We start from the raw sequence: 17,451 nt of genomic DNA, 5'->3' as shown, positions 1-17,451 counted from the left end.
TGTCTGTCTCTCTGTATGTGTGTGTGTGTCTGTCTCGTTGTATGTGTGTGTATATATGGCTGTGTCTGTCTGCCTCTCGCTGTGTGTGTGTGTATATATGGCTGTGTGTCTATCTGTCTCTCTCTGTATGTGTGTGTGTGTCTGTCTGTATGGCTGTGTGTCTGTCTGTCTCTCTCTCTCTGTATGTGTGTGTGTCTGTCTGTGTGTCTGTCTCTCTCTGTATGTCTTTCTCTGTATGTGTGTGTGTATATGGCTGTGTGTCTGTCTCTCTCTGTATGTGTGAGTGTGTGTCTATATGGCTGTTTGTCTGTCTCTCTCGCTGTGTGTGTATATATGGCTGTGTGTCTGTCTGTCTGTCTGTCTCTCTCTGTATGTGTGTGTGTATATGTGGCTGTGTGTCTGTCTGTCGCTCTCTGGATGTGTGTGTATATATGGCTGTGTGTCTGTCTGTCGCTCTCTGTATGTGTGTGTGTGTGTGTGTGTGTATATATGGCTGTGTGTCTGTCTGTCTCTCTCTGTATGTGTGTGTGTGTCTGTCTGTCGCTCTCTGGATGTGTGTGTATATATGGCTGTGTGTCTGTCTGTCGCTCTCTGGATGTGTGTGTGTGTATATATGTGGCTGTGTGTCTGTCTGTCTCTCTCTGTATGTGTGTGTGTGTCTGTCTGTCGCTCTCTGGATGTGTGTGTATATATGGCTGTGTGTCTGTCTGTCGCTCTCTGTATGTGTGTGTGTGTCTGTCTGTCGCTCTCTGGATGTGTGTGTATATATGGCTGTGTGTCTGTCTGTTGCTCTCTGTATGTGTGTGTGTGTGTATATATGGCTGTGTGTCTGTCTGTCGCTCTCTGTATGTGTGTGTGTGTGTGTATATGGGGCTGTGTGTCTGTCTGTCTCTCTCTGGATGTGTATATATGGCTGTGTGTCTGTCTGTATGTGTGTGTGTATATGGGGCTGTGTGTCTGTCTGTCTCTCTCTGGATGTGTGTGTGTGTGTATATATATGGCTGTGTGTCTGTCTCTCTTGCTGTGTGTGTGTGTATATGGCTGTGTGTCTGTCTGTCTCTCTCTGGATGTGTATATATGGCTGTGTGTCTGTGTGTGTGTATATGGGGCTGTGTGTCTGTCTGTCGCTCTCTGTGCCCCTCCCTTCCCCGTGCCCCCACCCAGCCCCGGTGCCAGCGCCGCTCACCTCGCGGGCCCGGGGATTGGCCAGGCGGCCGCGGCATCAGCAGCGCGCAGGGGTCGCTCCCACCTCCCCAGCCCAGCCCAGCCGCGTCCCGCGGCAGCATCCCCGGCTCCGCCGCTCCGCAGGACCCCATGGCCGGCCGCCTGGCGTGCTGCCTGCTGCTCTGGGCGCTGGGGCCGGCCGGCGGGGCAGGGCCCCCCCGCACGCCCGAGCCCCCCGGCCCCGCGCTGGGCAGCCTGGCTCGGGAGGCGGTCGCTGTCCACATGCTGCAGCTCTACGAGCGCTACAGCCGGGCGGGCAGCCGGCCCGGGGGCGGCAACACGGTGCGCAGCTTCCGAGCCAGCCTGGGTAAGCGCCGGCCGGCCGGGGGCCGCTTTCCGCGCGTGGGGACGGGGCGCCCGTCGGGGGACGCGGGCTCCTGCGAACCTGCCCCCGGGGCAGGCGGGGGGCTGCCTGGGGTAACCCCGACCCTGCGCCCTCCTGGAGCCGGTGCGCCGCTCCCAGCTCCTGCGCGCCTGGGCGGCGGCGCAAAGTTCCCCGCTGCGGGGCGCGATCCCCCAACGCGCGCCTGGCTCCCGAAAGCAGCGCCCAGCCCCGCGCTCCGCGGACAACTTTCAAACTTCGCCCATTTCCCTGCGCCCCCGAGCTGCGGGGCGACGCGGCGCCCCCTGGGGGACCGTCTGCAGCTTTGCATGCTCTCTAGCATCATGGGCTTCCTTTTGCTCCGCTCCCAACTCCTCTGAGGAAGAAGTGGGGTTTGCCTAGAAACCCTCATGATACATCGCTATAGCTAGAGCCAGAGGTATATTGATTTAGCCTTTAAGGTGCCTCTAGACTCCCCTCCATGTGTTGTCAAGTCTCAGAGGGGTATTCATGGACATGAACTGGTTAACTGCACTACAAAGCCAATTTCCCCCTGCCTTTCACACCCCAACTTTTTCCACATCAAAAACTATGAATGGGACACAGCCAGGCCACTTAATTAGCTTCATTAACAGTGTCGTAAAATTGGCAGGTACTTCTTTTGGTATATATAGTAGAACTAACAGAATCCAAGGTATATCAGTATTTATATTGAGATGGATCTTGATACCTTGGATTCTGTTATTTCCACTCCAACTCATCTGATGAAGTGGGTCTTACCAAGGAAAGCTCATGACTATATAGTTTTATTAGTCTGTAAGGTGCCACAGGCCTACTCGTTGTTTTCCATGTGTCCGGGTACCTAGGATTAGCTCTAAAAAGAAGACAAGAAGGGCACATTTGGGAAATCCTTTATAGAATAAGATTAAGATATTATTTAGGTTAATGCAGAGGGGGAATCCTCTTTTTTCGAATTCCAGTACGAGTTGTGTCATTTTTCTCACTGCACACCTCAAAGGAGACTTTCTATATTAGTGCGTTCAGGATGTTTTGGACAAGGGCATTCCAATTTGGTTCTGTCTCAGGATTTCTTAGATTTTTTAAAAAATCTTGCATGATTGGAGTACAATACAGCAATATTTTGTAGTAAGGGGTTACTAGAAAGTCATTGCTAGAACAACACAGTCACTTACTTTTCAGTGACGTGACTATATGAAAAAACGTAGTTTAAACAATGTAGATAACATTTTCTGCAAGGAGCTGATGCTCACCTCAATACATGGAAGGTTCATGTGCACATCAGAGTTTTATTAAAACCCCAGACATTTGGAAGGGGGAGAAACCCTTCTGTTTCAGAGCCAATCACAGGACTTGGAAGACATTTTTCTACTGGCATATGATTCCCTGTCCTACAATAGCATTTCTTGCACTTTCCTGAGACCTAGTCATGGGCCACTGGTTTGATCTGGTAAACCAATTGCTTTTTTCCTATGATGTAATCTTACTTGTACTCTGATTAATCTGTTTTAAAGGTAACTCAGATTAGACTTGGATGGCCAAGTTTATTTAAAACATACACACATGCTGTTATTGAAATGTAATAGTATTTAGGATTTAAATAGCTGCATTTCTTACCCACAATCTCACAGATCAACATAACTTCACATAGGCTGTGTCTACACTACAAAGAAAAATCGGAAAAAGATAGGTTCACAATTTGCGTATCTTTTTCCGCTTTTCTTTTGGAAAAGGTTTTTCTGAAATTTGGCACATCTACACGGCATCAAATTTTGGAAAAATCTCCTGTTTCGGCACATCCCTTCTTCCTCGTACAACGAGGTTTACAGGGATGGTGAAAGAATGCATCCACTTTTCCAAATTTTTTTGGATACCTCTGGTATCCTGGAAAAGAGCTGCAGTATAGATATAGCCATAGGTGAGTATTTTCTATCCATCTTATTGAGGGTCAAAGCGAGGCATAGAGAATTTGAAGTAACTTGCCCAAAGTGAGTAAACTGTAAAACCAGGTCTGAAACCAGAGTACCGACTCTCAACCTGGTGTCTTCTCTGCTAGATCTCCTTTCTTTCTTCAACAGCCTGAAAGAGGAAACCCTCTCCATCAGGCCACTAGTGGCAGAATTATTAAGGAAATAACATTCATTTCTTATTATTGTCATTGGCAATTTACAAAACAGGGATCCCCATTTTCTAAGATTCATTGGAGGAATGTGCAAGACCAGGATGGGAGAAAGGACCTTATCTTACAATAAACTCGACTCTTTCCTTTTCTTCATGAAATTCAGAAGTCCTTGGGGGAAGGGAGGAATTTGGAGGGGGAGAAACATCACTTTTTTTTTTGCACCATTCCTGAAGGCTGTGTCTAGACTGCATCCCTTTTCCGTAAAAGGGATGCAAATTAGACACATCACAATTGCAAATGAAGCAGGGATTTAAATCCCCCCCCCCGCTTCATTTGCATACACATGGCTGCTGCTTTTTTCCGGCTTTGCTGGAAAAAAGCGCCAGTCTAGACGGTGATCTTTCGGAAAATAAAGCCTTTTCTGAAAGATCCCTTATTACTTTTTTTAAGAGGAATAAGGGATCTTTCAGAAAAGGCTTTATTTTCCGAAAGATCCCCGTCTAGACTGGAGCTTTTTTCCAGCGAAACCCCGAGCCGGAAAAAAGCGGCAGCTATGTTTATGCAAATGAAGCTGGGGGGATTTAAATCCCCGCTTCATTTGCAATTGCAATGTGTCGAATTTGCATCCCTTTTACGGAAAAGGGATGCAGATTAGACACAGCCGAAATGTGTGTGCCTCATATTATACAGATAACATCCTTTACTGCAATAAGCAAAATAATGTCGCAGCTACAAAAATCTGTTAATTTCTCTCTTCCAGTGATAGTTCTAGATTTGTCGGGTGCATCCTTTCGAAGGTTCATATATTCTTCCATAACATAAAGCTGCTTGTATTAGGATATATCATATTCCATATTGGCAGAATGTCAACATTTTGTATCTTTATTCTCAATTGGAACGAAACCAGATTTTCCAATGTCAAAATCTTTCCCCAAAACGGAGACTAACTTCTCCGACGTCAGGCAATGGTTTTGGAGCCCCCTAGTGGAGTGTTTGGCTCCTTCCTCTGGACCATGGACCTCTATGTTGCTGAAGTAACATCTCTGAGTAGACACAAAGAGATGCTTTATGTTGCAGGCTTTCCTGAGTGGAGCAGTGGCCACGCCTGGTGTCCAGAAGGACGTGGAAGTGCCAAGAGGCTGTGCTTGCTTCTGCTCATGGTTGGTGGTACGGGAAAGCTTGGTGAGCTGTCTAGTCCCACTTTCCCAGTGTCTGGGGGCTGGCAGCTACTCAAATTAAACCCGACTACCCGCCCTATGCAGGGCTGCCCATCACTAAACTCCACCTTGTAGCTGTGACACTAGGCTTCACCCTTGAGACTCGAACATTTTCCAAGGGGAAACCCGTTGGGTTGGGAAATGCTGGTTTGACAGTGTGACACTTTCTCCCGGTATCCAGGAGTATGAGTCACTAACCCCCCTACTCACCCTCCTCCAGGAGAGAGACTTCCTGATGGTCTCCTTGAAATCAGCTCCTAACGGCATCAGGCCGTTAGCCTCCCAAACCATCTCCCCTGCCCTTACTTTGCCTTGCAGGTTAAGAGTAGGTACACCCCCACCGCTGAGTCCTCTGGGACCATTCCCCTGCCTGTAACCTTTGGGCACTCACAGAATTTACCAGCTAAGATGTCCCCAAAGGCATCATGTGCGCCCCAGCTTGCCTTGTTCAACTGAGGAGCACCACCAATATCATATCACAAGATCCCTGCATGGATACAAAATTCTGTATCCGTATCCGCAAAAATGAGCCACGGATACCCACTCCGGGGATGCGGAAACTCACGAGTACAAGCAGGTACCTGCATATTTGCAGAGCTCTAGATACAAACAGGAGCCGCATATCAACAAAAATGAGCCACGGATAGCCACATCCACATGCTGGGGTGCGGATACCCACGGATATGAAGTGGATATCTGTGGATTTGCAAGGCTCTACACATCACAGCTCTGAGTTCTTGCTACAAGGGAAAATCTAAAGTTTATTATCAAAAGCTAAGGGTTAAGCCAGGGTGAATAAGGAGAGTGATGGAAACAGAAATGGTTCCATATCAAACATAAGTATGAAATGCTTCCTGGAGTCTGAACTTTAGACAAAGGATTAACCCGTTCAAGTTCTCTCTCCAAAAGCAACCGCCCAGTGTCTCCAGCCATGGCCGGAATCCCCCTTTCACCGATTGCAGAAAGTGCTGTCCTTTTGGCTTCCTTGGTGAAGGATGAGTCTTTTTGTCTTCCCCTTGTGCTCCCCCAAGTCATTGTTTTGGATGACTTTGGGGAACATAAGGATGACTTCCCGGTAATTCCCTGGAGAGCTGTCTCTGTGTTACCTTCACATCTTCCTGTTGACAGTGTATGCAAACGGGCTTCCGTTGGGTTGACTCACAATGCTCACGTAAGTTACCATGAAGCATGGCAGGGAAGTGAAGATGCACCCTTTGTCTGGTCCAAACCTGTTGGTGACCCTGTTTTGCCTCGGACTTTAAAACCACCCTTCCAGACTATATATGTGACTCCTTACATAGCCTCTGTACATACATTTCATGATCATGAAGCCCAGTAGGACACAAATTTTTACTCTATACCTCACTTGATCTTCTTTGGATGAATTCGATGAGAGCAATGTGTTGGGTGTAATGAGTTTGTCAGGGCTGGTGGGGGCTATTGATACAGAATGATGAACCCTTCTTCCTATTGGCTTTTTGACAGACTCTTTGGGTCACAGTCAGAACTGAAATGTTCTGCGGAAACGTATCAGTTTTGTTGACGAATTCAAGAAGAAACCAGCCGGCATCATTTCCGGACTGGTTGGTGGAGAAGGCGGGCAGGCAGAATAGATGGCGAGGCTGCTCCTTCTCCCAGGACAGGGGAGAGGACCTGCAGGAGGGATGTCGGAAAAGGAGCAAGGTAGTGAAGGAAAGGGAATGAGGAGGAGCAGGTGGAACTGAGAGTGAGGCTGGTCTGTTTGGTTGGGCAGTGGGCCAGGATATGAAAGGTCCAGATTCATTTTTGCCACACAGTCCAGCAAGTCTTGTGTGTCTACCTGGAGCCTCACACACTGGGGTCCTGATCTTGTTGGGGTGTCTAGGTGCTTCGATCGCTCCTCACTTAGCTTGGTTCTAAGCTGGTGAGACTCCCTTCAGCCCAGTTCCTCTTGGTCTACGGGGGAAGGGGGGGCACACGAGACGAGCACTGAGTCCGAAAGCCCAGCTCTTTAGCACAGTTAAATATATTTTGTCCCCTGAATGTTGATTGGTCGGTCTGTCTCTATTCTCTTGCAGGGCTATTGGACCAGAAACCCCTGTACTGCTTCAATCTGACCTCCATGCAGGATTCAGAATTGGTCCTCACTGCCACGTTCCACTTCTACTCCGACAAGCGCCCCCGGCACCGGGAAGTGTTCTGCAAACGCTCCAAGAACTCGTCCTGCCGCCTCCTCCACTTGCCCCCGGCCCCGCGGTTCCGTCTCGTGTTCCGGAGCATCCTCCAGAACGCCGCCTACGGGCTGGTGAAAGGCAACGTCACGGTGTTCCTCCACAGGCGGGGGGCGTGGCAGACGAAGGACATCTCCCCCATCATCAAGGAGTCTAAACGGGAGGGCGAGTTCGTTCTCTGTGCGGAGCTCGAATCTGGAGAGAAATACCAGGACTTCCCCAAACTGCTCCCCAACCATTTACCGTACATACTGGTTTACGCTAATGACCTGGCCATAGCAGAACCCAACAGTGTGGCCGTGACTCTACAGCGGTATGACCCCTTCCCTTCCACCGACGGAGATCACAGCCTGTCCTCCAATGCGTCCACAGATGCCCGGGTGAGGAGGGACATATTTCTTTCCAGCTCTCTCCAGAACAACGAGCTGCCGGAGGTGGAATATAACAACCACAAATACAGCAAACATGACCTGTGGGGAAGTGCCTACAAGTCCCTACACCCCAAAACCTCCCGCAAGGACCGGAGGAGGAAAGGGCAAGAAAACACAGAGACGCTCACAAAATCGCAGGTGCTAAATTTTGATGAGAAAACCATGAAGAAAGCCAGGCGAAAACAATGGCACGAGCCCAGGGTGTGCTCCAGGAGGTACATGAAAGTGGACTTTGCTGACATTGGCTGGAATGAATGGATCATATCTCCCAAGTCGTTCGATGCATATTACTGTGCCGGGGCTTGCGAGTTTCCGATGCCCAAGGTAGTATGCGTCGCGATGGCGGATGCACGTGTCTTTAGTTGCAAAATATGTTGATTTAGGATGATTTAGCCCATCCTACTGCTACTGTGGAATTTGTCCACACAAGATTGCTCCGCCCCCCCCTTTGATTAAAATCAGCAGCTCTTTCATGATGCTTTTCAGAGGAGATCAGTATCATCTATACCCATTTTACAGCTGGGGAAACAAAGGCATAGAACAGTGATAAGACTTACCCAGCATCACCCAGCAATTTGGTGGTGGAGCCAGGAAAGGAATCCAGGAGAGTTCTATCCATTATAGTGTTTCCACCAAAATTAATTTGGAGCCTTTTCTGAAGTTTAACAGCTTCGTTAAGGCCTCTTAATATTGAGCTTCGACTTATTCTTTAGCCTAACAGTTCTAGTGTTATGACATCAAACCACATGGTGTAGGCCGACTCAATAGATTAAAATATTAGCACACGCCCCCAACCCTTCAACTTGCTTTCGGGGTGGGAGAAAAGTTCCTACACTAATGGGGTCTGTTGCATCATAAGCACATCCTGTCCCAAGGCAGCACAGCCCAATGGCTACAGTCTATATATTAGCCCTTGAGTCTCAGGGCAGCACTGCCCAATGACCAGAGTCTATAAAGTAGCCCTTGGGAACAGGACAATATAGCCTAATGGCTAGAGTCAAAGGGGTTGGGGCAGCAGTCCTGGTAGGGGGGGTCCAGGCCCACCCTACTCCACCACACCTCAGTGGGGGAGTGATCTGCCACTTGCTCAGCAGGGAATTACACTGCAACATGCTGAGCTCACTTGGGCAGGAGATACCACTCGTGCACCCTTCCGGGGTCACTTCCTACTAGATTTGGCATTGGGCTGACCCACATGGTTTTAGGGTCCTTCCACTCTGGAGGCTCGATACAATCTCCTGGGTCTCCGTCTCTCATTGCCTGGGTGTCTGGCTGGTCCACCTGTAGCAGGTCCTAACCTCTCCAGCATCCAGCCCAAACTGAGCTGAGCTGCTCCCTTTTATACTACCCCAGCACTTGGAGCATGCTCGGTGTGGCTGGGGGCAGGACTTCCTCTGGCTACAGGGCATTAAGCCCTCCTGGCCCAGTACGGGGTATGCACACCCCGTCACAGGGCTCAAACCATACATCATACACTAGTGTTTAGAATCCCTCCTGGGCAGGTGGATGAAACTTACTAATAAGTTCCAAAGTGAAGTCCAGTGGGAGTTTTGCCTTCTAGATTTGGCCCAGGATATACATTATGGTTATGATGATTTCCTGCTTTTCTACTTTGCTTTGACATTTGCAAGCTCTAGCAGCAATCGTCCAAGTCTTCATCCCGCACTGCCAGACAAATGAGTATTCTGCACTGATTGGAGATGTCCTTCTACATTCAAAAGCGTAGCTATTATCGGTGCTCTCAATCCGGAAGCAAGGCACCATAAGAAAGAGCAGGAATTATGCCTAACTCCCGCACTAGACAGGATAATCCATGGAGTTCTTGTAAGATATGGAAATAATTCATTTTAGAGGGACTTGGATTCTTAGATGACACACTTTCAAAGCAGGGCAGGATTTACAGACCTTCAGAGCCCTGATGAATGTATACAGAGAATGCATTTGTACGTGCAAACTGCTCCGAGCAACAGCTAAGCACCATGCATAAGCCGAGGACTTTGAGTAGCAGATGTCGTATGTGGTGCCCACTATATGCTGTAATACTGTGTTTACTTAAGGTTACAGAGGGGTAGCCGAGTTAGTCTGTACAGGATGAACTTAAAAAATAACGAATAGTCTGGTGGCACTTTAAAGACTAACAAAACTGGGAGAGGGTTCAGAGAAGAGACACAATGATTAAAAGATTGGAAAACTTGCCTTACAGAGAGAGACTGACAAAGCTCAGTCTAGTTTACAAGGAGACGGTCACGGAGTGACTTGGTCACAGCCTGTAAGCACCTTTATGCAGGGCCGGATTATCCATTAGGCACAGTGCCTAGAGCCTACAAAAAAGTTTAGGGCGTACAAAAAATTCATAATTGACTTGAAGATAAGAAAACTGCTACATCAAACTTAATAATTTGCTATCTTCGGTCAACAAACAGTATACAGTTATAACATACTATTAGGCGTATGGGCGATAGGGCATCTCTCCCTTCTATATTTATCTATACTCTAATTTAAAGGCCTACGGTTATGGGAGTGCCTAGGGCCTACGAAGAGCTTAATCCAGCCCTGCCTTTATGGGGCACAAAAAATAGAAAATAAAGTTCTCGCCACTGCAGCAAACAAACAAGCTCCAAAGGCTCGAGAAATTCAGCCTAGAACTAAGGTGAAATATTTTAACCATAAGGGTAATTAACTATTCAAAAAAAGCAACAAGAATTGCGATGAATTCTCCACCGCTGGCCATTTTTAAATCAAGATTCGAGTTGAAAAAGGAATTAAGTGAGGGAAGTCCTACATCCTGAGCAATGCAGTCGGTCAGATTACGAATTACCCAACCTTCACCCAAATTACAGATATTTTACATCAGAGAATTACCACACACTGAAATAGGTGCCGTCCCCTTTTCACAGATGAGGAAACCAGGGCATGGGAATCAAGTGACTTGCCCGAGGCCATTTGTGAAGTCGGTGGCATACTGCTCAAATCTGACTCCTAAGCCAATGCTTCCACCCTAAGCCCATCTTTCCCCCTTTGCTCCAACAACTCAGGTTTCTTGTGAACAAATTCATGACATCCGTTTTTCCGCGTTAAGCCTGCTGTCCCACACTGCACAGGGACAAAAGTGAGTGAAAAATTCTTAGTCGGAATACAAAAAAAAAATCTGAAATCTATTATAGATAGGCTAAGTTGTTTCTAAGGTAAGGAACAGCAAACTATAGATGTAAGTATCTCTATGTATTCAGATCTCCAAACAAATCCAGGTTTAATGTTGTCACTACTTCTCCTTCAGAAGTATTAGGCAAATAGAAAAATGAGCCACAAAGTTGAAATTCTCATAGACTCAGATCCCAAATCTGTGAGGGTTCAGATTTGTGGGTTTGGTTTGTTAGGCCTCACTGTTCTGGAAATTCTTCTCGCTGGCTGCTCATAACTTGTATTTTAGAGCAAATAAATACAACACTGAGAGATAAAGTCAACATTTCTGTCATTGCGCCTCAATTTTACCACAGAGAAGGGAAACAAAATTCTTAGAGACAGTCCTCAACTATCCACATCCAGGCAGGCAAACAACTTAATCTCTAAGGTTACATCTCCACTGTAGCAAAAAAAAATTTGGAAAAGCGGACATGTTCTTACCCCTGTAAACTTTGTTGTACAAGGAATAAGGGATGTGCCGAAAGGAAGTTTTTCCAAAATTTAGCCTCTTGAAAAAGATACGCAACTTGTGGTATCTTTTTCCAACTTTTTCTTTGTCGTGTAGATACAGCCTAAGAGGTGGGAGGGAGGAAGAAATACTATTTACAGGGGCAAAGACAAATGGTGGGATATTGTAAAAACTTGGTCCCTCAAAACGAGGCAGTCAAGAACATGGGCATGGGATTTTTGGATACCATAAAAATGAGAGTCGGGTTCAGGCCACTCTGAAAACTTGTCCTAGATCAGCCACCACAGGAATGAGGAATTGATAGGATGTAACTAACGAATTAAGTGCTCACTTTGCGGGATACGGTGCTGGAGCCATGGAATGCATCTGGGATGCTGAGCTTTGCCAAACAGAGAGAGGAATGTTTTTCTTTCTGCTGGGATCTTCATACTGAACTGACCCTAACGACTGCAGTCCACAATTGGGGCCCAAAATGCAGGGATCAGCACTGCACGCTGACACACTCTGTACAAGTTCCTCTCCCCAGGCTTGGAGAAGCTACCTGGGAGGGGAGGGATTAGTTCCATTTCCAAACTGACCTTCTGCCAAAGGTCAGTTTAAAGTGCGCAATTCCAGCTATGTAAAAATCATATCTGGAGTCGATGTTCCTTAAGCCAAGCTTTGGCGCCGTCCTCCCAGAGAGAGGTCAATGGGAGAAATGCTCCCGTCAATGTCTCTTACTCCTCATGAGGAATAGGAGTTCCGACATCGACGGGGCACCTTCAGCGTTCGATTTAGCAGGGCTTTACTAGACATACTAAATCAAACTCTGCAAAATCAATCGCTGCAGTGTTGATCCTCTGGCAAGTCAAGATGTGGCCTAAGATCTCTCAGCAAAGGAATCATGGAAATGGAGGACTGAATGGGACTTCGAGAGGCCGTTTAGTCCAGCCCCCTGCGAGGAAGTAGGACCAAGGAACCTGAGATCATCCCTGACAAGTGTTTGTCCAACCTGTTCTTCAAAACTTCAAGTGATAGCGATGCCACAAGCTCTCTTGGAAGCCCATGTCAGAACTTGACAACTCATATAGTTAGAAAGCTTTTTTCGTAATATCAAACCTAAATCTCCCTTTTGGCAGAGTAAGCGCATTCTTGTCCTTGCTTCGGTGGCCATGGAAAATGACTGATCGCCATCACCCCTTCGCAACAGCATTAGAAGATTGTTCTCAGAGTGCTCACAGACTCCCACAGCCAGCAGCTTGTGTTTCTATTGGTGGTGCACATCTGCACATGACTTGGCGCACATAACAAAATTTATTCTGCGCATGTAAGGAAAAAAAATTGGGGCAACGTTGGATAACACCCTGTTCTTAGGCTGGTGTGAGTCAGGAACTTGGCATAAGCAGATGTAACTGCGGACAGGGTGGGATTGTACAAGAGGAAAGCAACTAATCAGGTCTGAAGGCATATGATAAAAGGGATGGGGTGACTATCTGATACCTCCTAGGTGTATTTTTTTCCTGCTTCCATCCCACCCTTCTGTACTTTTAGGATCAAATTGCTCCTTCCGTGGGTCTGCATGGGGAGTGAATGAAGGCAGAATTTGGCCTGCCCTATGTTGCTTAAACTCACTAGTGTGTAACATCTGGTTCCACCCCTGCTGTGCCTTCAGCTCAGAGTTTCACAAGTTTTCCCTTCAGCGCCTGCACTGGCACAAAGCGAATGCAACAGCTGGCCTGCCAGGCTGCCTGGAAGGCTGGCAGAGTTCTGAGCACGGCCTGGCTGTGAGTCTCTGTGCTGCCCGGCCTGCGTTACAGCTGCTGTGTTCAGGCAGCCAGGTTCTGTGCGGCGCACCAGCCCGTACTTACCCGTGCTGGCTGCGAGCGCCGTGACACAGCGTTTGCCCTTCCGGGCCACCGAGGCTAGTGAAACTCAGCGGGCTAATTCGGGAAACAGGACAACCTGAGATTTGAGCAGCTGCTTTCAAGGATGCGAGTGCCACAAGTCTGACGTTCCACCATCCATTTAGGAAGCTGGGGTAAATCTGTCAGGATGGTACTTGGTCCTGCTGTGTGGGTGAGGGACTGGACTCAATGCTCTACAAGATAGGTTGTGACTTCATGTGGTGTCATAGCCAGAAAGACGTGAGCTGGTGCCTGCTGGACCCCTTGTTACCTTCTGTAGCTGTTTCAAGTCAGAGCTACAATGTAATCATAAAATATTAGTACTGGAAGGGATCTTGAGAGGTCAAGTCCAGTCTCCTGCCCCTATGGCAGAACCAACCACCACCTAGACCAGTGTTTCCCCAATTTCATTTGGCCATGGAACCCTTTTAAACACGGAAGAATTTTGCGGAACCCCTAATAACAGTCTAATATATGAGCTGAAAAAGTAGACCACAAAGAAGTAAGGATAATAATAAACAAATGTTAAACAAGGTCTCGAGATCAACATTTAGTTTAATTGCACGTGTTTAAAAACAAAAATCACATAATACTAATAAATATTTTGTAATCATAAAATGCTATTGTGATGGAATTTTCTCGTGGAACCCTTATTTTCACTTTGCGGAACCCCGGGGCTCCGTGGAACACCATTTGGGTAACACTGGCCGAGATGTCTATCCAGCCTGCTCTTAAATATCTCCAGTGATGGAGATTCCACAACCTCCCCAGGCAACTTATTCCAGTGTTTCACCACCCTGACAGGTAGGAAGTTTTTCCTAATGTCCAAGTGATTGGTCCTTCCAGGTAGGAAATACAGTTTTTAGTAGCCAAGTAAGTTGTATATAAACAAAGTAGCATGTGACATGCATAGGACTGTGGTACCACAGTGCTCCTAAACCCCCTATCGTTGGGCGTGATTGCCAGCAGCGGCAAAGATCTGTTTTGTGCCTAGCAAAGTAACCGAGCAACCAACCTGAGCTGGTTTTCATTTGTTCAGAAAAGAAAAAAAATCAATTCCTGCTGTTCTTTTCCAAGCCCAACTGTGAAAGCGACTTCCCCTAAACGAAGGGGTAACCTGTTTCCTTCTTTGTTTCAGATTGTCCGGCCATCGAATCATGCCACAATTCAGAGCATCGTAAAAGCCGTGGGAATCATTCCAGGCATTCCCGAACCCTGCTGCGTTCCGGACAAGATGAACTCGCTCAGCGTCCTGTTCTTTGATGAGAACAAAAATGTCGTTTTAAAGATCTACCCCAATATGTCTGTGGAGACTTGCTCCTGTCGATAAGTCTACGCCAGTGTTCCTTTAAAGAGACCAGTGCCCCCAGCTTTACTACAGTTGTGAATGGGAAATGAACTGGCCTGTGTTTATGAATGAATGCAAGTCTACAATTCCATCCACAGAAAGCATGCGGAGACTATAAAGTAACACACAAGCTCCCCTGGAAAGATCTCCCTTCATGTCATCGTGTGTCTTGCAAATTAACAGGAGTCATCTGCCAGAAATCCCCTACTTTAAAAAAAAAAAAAAAGCAAACCCCAAACCTCTTCTTAACCTGGCTAGCTAAGAAATCTGGTATTTAGTGTAATCACTTCTACTTAAACAGAGCTTGCCAGAACCCAGGGACTAAAATACATCCTTATGTGCTGTTTTCCTGGCTGTTTTATCCCTTCAGCAAACCAAGGAGAAAAATGGATTTTGCAAAGGCAAACGTACTCTAAAATCACATTTTATGGACAAAAATTGTAAGGTTTTGTTAATGGTTATTTTTTTCCCTAAAACACTCACTTATACCTTTTAATCCACGTATTTATATTGAAAAAGAATTCTGTAATAAGGGCTTAATATGTATATTTTTCTTTGGGATTCAGATGTAGTGTGTTATATAAGCTCTTATATATACACAATATGTTAATATAACCACTTTTGGTTCCCTTTCCCTAATATATATTTTACAAAAGACATATGTAACTCCTTCCCACAGTCACTTGTTTGCTGGTTAATTTCAGATTGCTAAACATATTATATATATATATATATATATTCTCTGAATAACACAAACTATATAGTAATATGTTTAAATACTAAAAATAACCAAGATTTATATTTTTGTAAGTTATACTTTATATCCTCTAGATTCATTGTTAAATGCTTTTAACAAAAGCTAATACATTAAAGGTACAGGAGTATCTAAAATAGTGAAAATGGCTCTCTAAATCTCATGCATATTTCATGTCGATCAAAATCGATTATTGCATTGTGTCAGTTAGAAAGAAATCAGAGCTATCTGACTTGGAAAACCCTCATTATGTTTGTTGGAGTAATTTTTATATATTAAGCTAGACAGGACCGTGAGGATATTCTCTTCTGGCTTCCTGCATAATGCAGTCCAGCAAAGCTGACTAGAAATTTCTGCAGCAAACACATAACTTCTGTTTGGCACTAGAGCAGGTCTTTGAAAGGGTTGCTAATCGTGATTTCAAATCTTCCAGTGATGAAGACTCTATCCTTTCCCTAGGTAAGTTCTTCTGGTGGGTTTTTACCCTCCAGCTGTGTCTAGACTGGCAAGTTTTTCCACAAAAGCAGCTGAGCGGAAAATCTTGCCAGCTGTCTACACTGGCCGCTTGAATTTCCGCAATCTCATGTAAGATTGTCAGTGTTCTTGTGGAAATACCATGCTGCTCCCGTTTGGGCAAAAGCCCTCTTGCACAAATGCTTTTGCACAAGAGGGCCAGTGTAGACAACGCGGTATTGTTTTGCACAAAAATGGCGATCGGGGCTTTCTTGCACAAAACCGCATCTAGATTGGCACGGACACTTTTCCACAAAAAGTGCTTTTGCGGAAAAGCATCCGTGCCAATCTAGACACTCTTTTCCACAAATGCTTTTAACGGAAAAACGTTTCCGTTAAAAGCATTTGCGGAAAATCATGCCAGTCTAGATGTAGCCTCTCTGTTAAAACTGCTTCATTTCTAACCTGAATTTGCACCACTTCAAGTCACCTGCTCTTGTCTTTTTCTGCTCGATATAAGATGTTTACTTTCAAAAGTTGCTTCCATGCAGGTACTTGGCCATTGAGCTCAGATCACCTCGTACCATTCTCTTGATTAAACAAAAGAAAATGTCTTTAGTCTCTCGCTATGTAGATTTGAGGTCTGGAAAACCTGCCTTGGGGCTCTTCTCTGAACCCCAAGTTTAATATTATGCTTTGGGGAATGGCAACCCTCTGTAGAGGTCATACCAGCTCCTCTCTCCTGTCTGATAATCCCCAACTACTACACTCACCCTCTTAGTTACAGCATTTCACTGACACGCCAATTCAATTACTGTAGCTCTCTAAGCCTTTTTCCCTGCATTCCAGGGGATGGTCTCCATCTTGCTTTACTGCCACTCCCTCACCGTATAGTGAGATTCAGAACCAGGGTTGGGGGGTGTTGCTGTGTTGTTGTTTTTTAAATTCACCCATTGACATCGGTGAGGGTAAATCAGAGCAAGATGTGGCCCCGTGCTGAAGAGATCACCTTGCACGATCTTCCTGTTCTTCTGTCCAAAGCTCAGGAACCGTTTCATTCTAGACATGCACCGCCAGCCCTTACGTGAGGTAAATATTACGCTTAGGGTCATCCGCTGCTCTCCGCTGAATGTCCCTGGGTGGAGAACACTGCCAGGTTGGAGAACGTAAGCCCTTTAGAGAGAAGGGCATGATCCAAGGGTTTTGTCTGATATGAGTATCTACCTCTGAGGCCATGGTGCCGGTAAGAATCTTACTTAAAAATACACGTCCTGATTCTCCTCCCACTTACCCTATTATGAATCAGCAACAATTCTATTGAAGTCCATGGTCTCCATCTGGCACTGCTTTGGGGGCATGAACTTGCTCCCCAAACCACGCCGACCACGGTGAGAAACAGCTCCTCCATCCAGGCCTGTGGTCTGAGGTAAAAATTCCTCCCCTGTACACAACGGCTGTGTCTACACTGGCCACTTATTCCAGAAAATCAGCTGCTTTTCCGGAATAACTTGCCAGCTGTCTACACTGGCCCCTTGAATTTCCAGAAAAGCACTGACGATCTACTGTAAAATCATCAGTGCTTGTCCGGAAAACTATGCTGCTCCTATTCGGGCAAAAGTCCTTTTCCAGAAAACTGTTCCGGAAAAGGGCCAGTGTAGACAGCACAGATTTCTTTTCTGCAAAAAAGCCCCTATCGCGAAAATGACGATTGGGGCTTTTTTGCGGAAAAGCGCGTCTAGATTGGCCACGGACGCTTTTCCGGAAAAAGTGCTTTTCCAGAAAAGCATCCTGCCAATGTAGACGCGCTTTTTCCGGAA

At 46.4% G+C, this 17,451-nt stretch overlaps 1 protein-coding gene across 1 annotated transcript; it reads left to right on the top strand.

Moving 5' to 3' along the window:
* The first annotated feature begins 1,232 nt into the window (after positions 1-1,232).
* On the top strand, positions 1,233-15,328 carry GDF10 (growth differentiation factor 10). Its single transcript, XM_075934636.2, has 3 exons — positions 1,233-1,531; positions 6,961-7,868; positions 14,218-15,328. Exons 1-3 carry the CDS (start codon positions 1,315-1,317, stop codon positions 14,407-14,409), a joined length of 1,317 nt encoding a protein of 438 aa, XP_075790751.1. The 5' UTR covers positions 1,233-1,314; the 3' UTR covers positions 14,410-15,328.
* Positions 15,329-17,451: the final 2,123 nt, after the last annotated feature.

Source organism: Pelodiscus sinensis, chromosome 8 (assembly GCF_052426305.1).
Source record: "Pelodiscus sinensis isolate ZL-2025 chromosome 8, ASM5242630v1, whole genome shotgun sequence".
NCBI classification, from domain to species: Eukaryota; Metazoa; Chordata; order Testudines; family Trionychidae; genus Pelodiscus; species Pelodiscus sinensis.
This window is presented reverse-complemented; position numbering and strand designations above follow the sequence as displayed.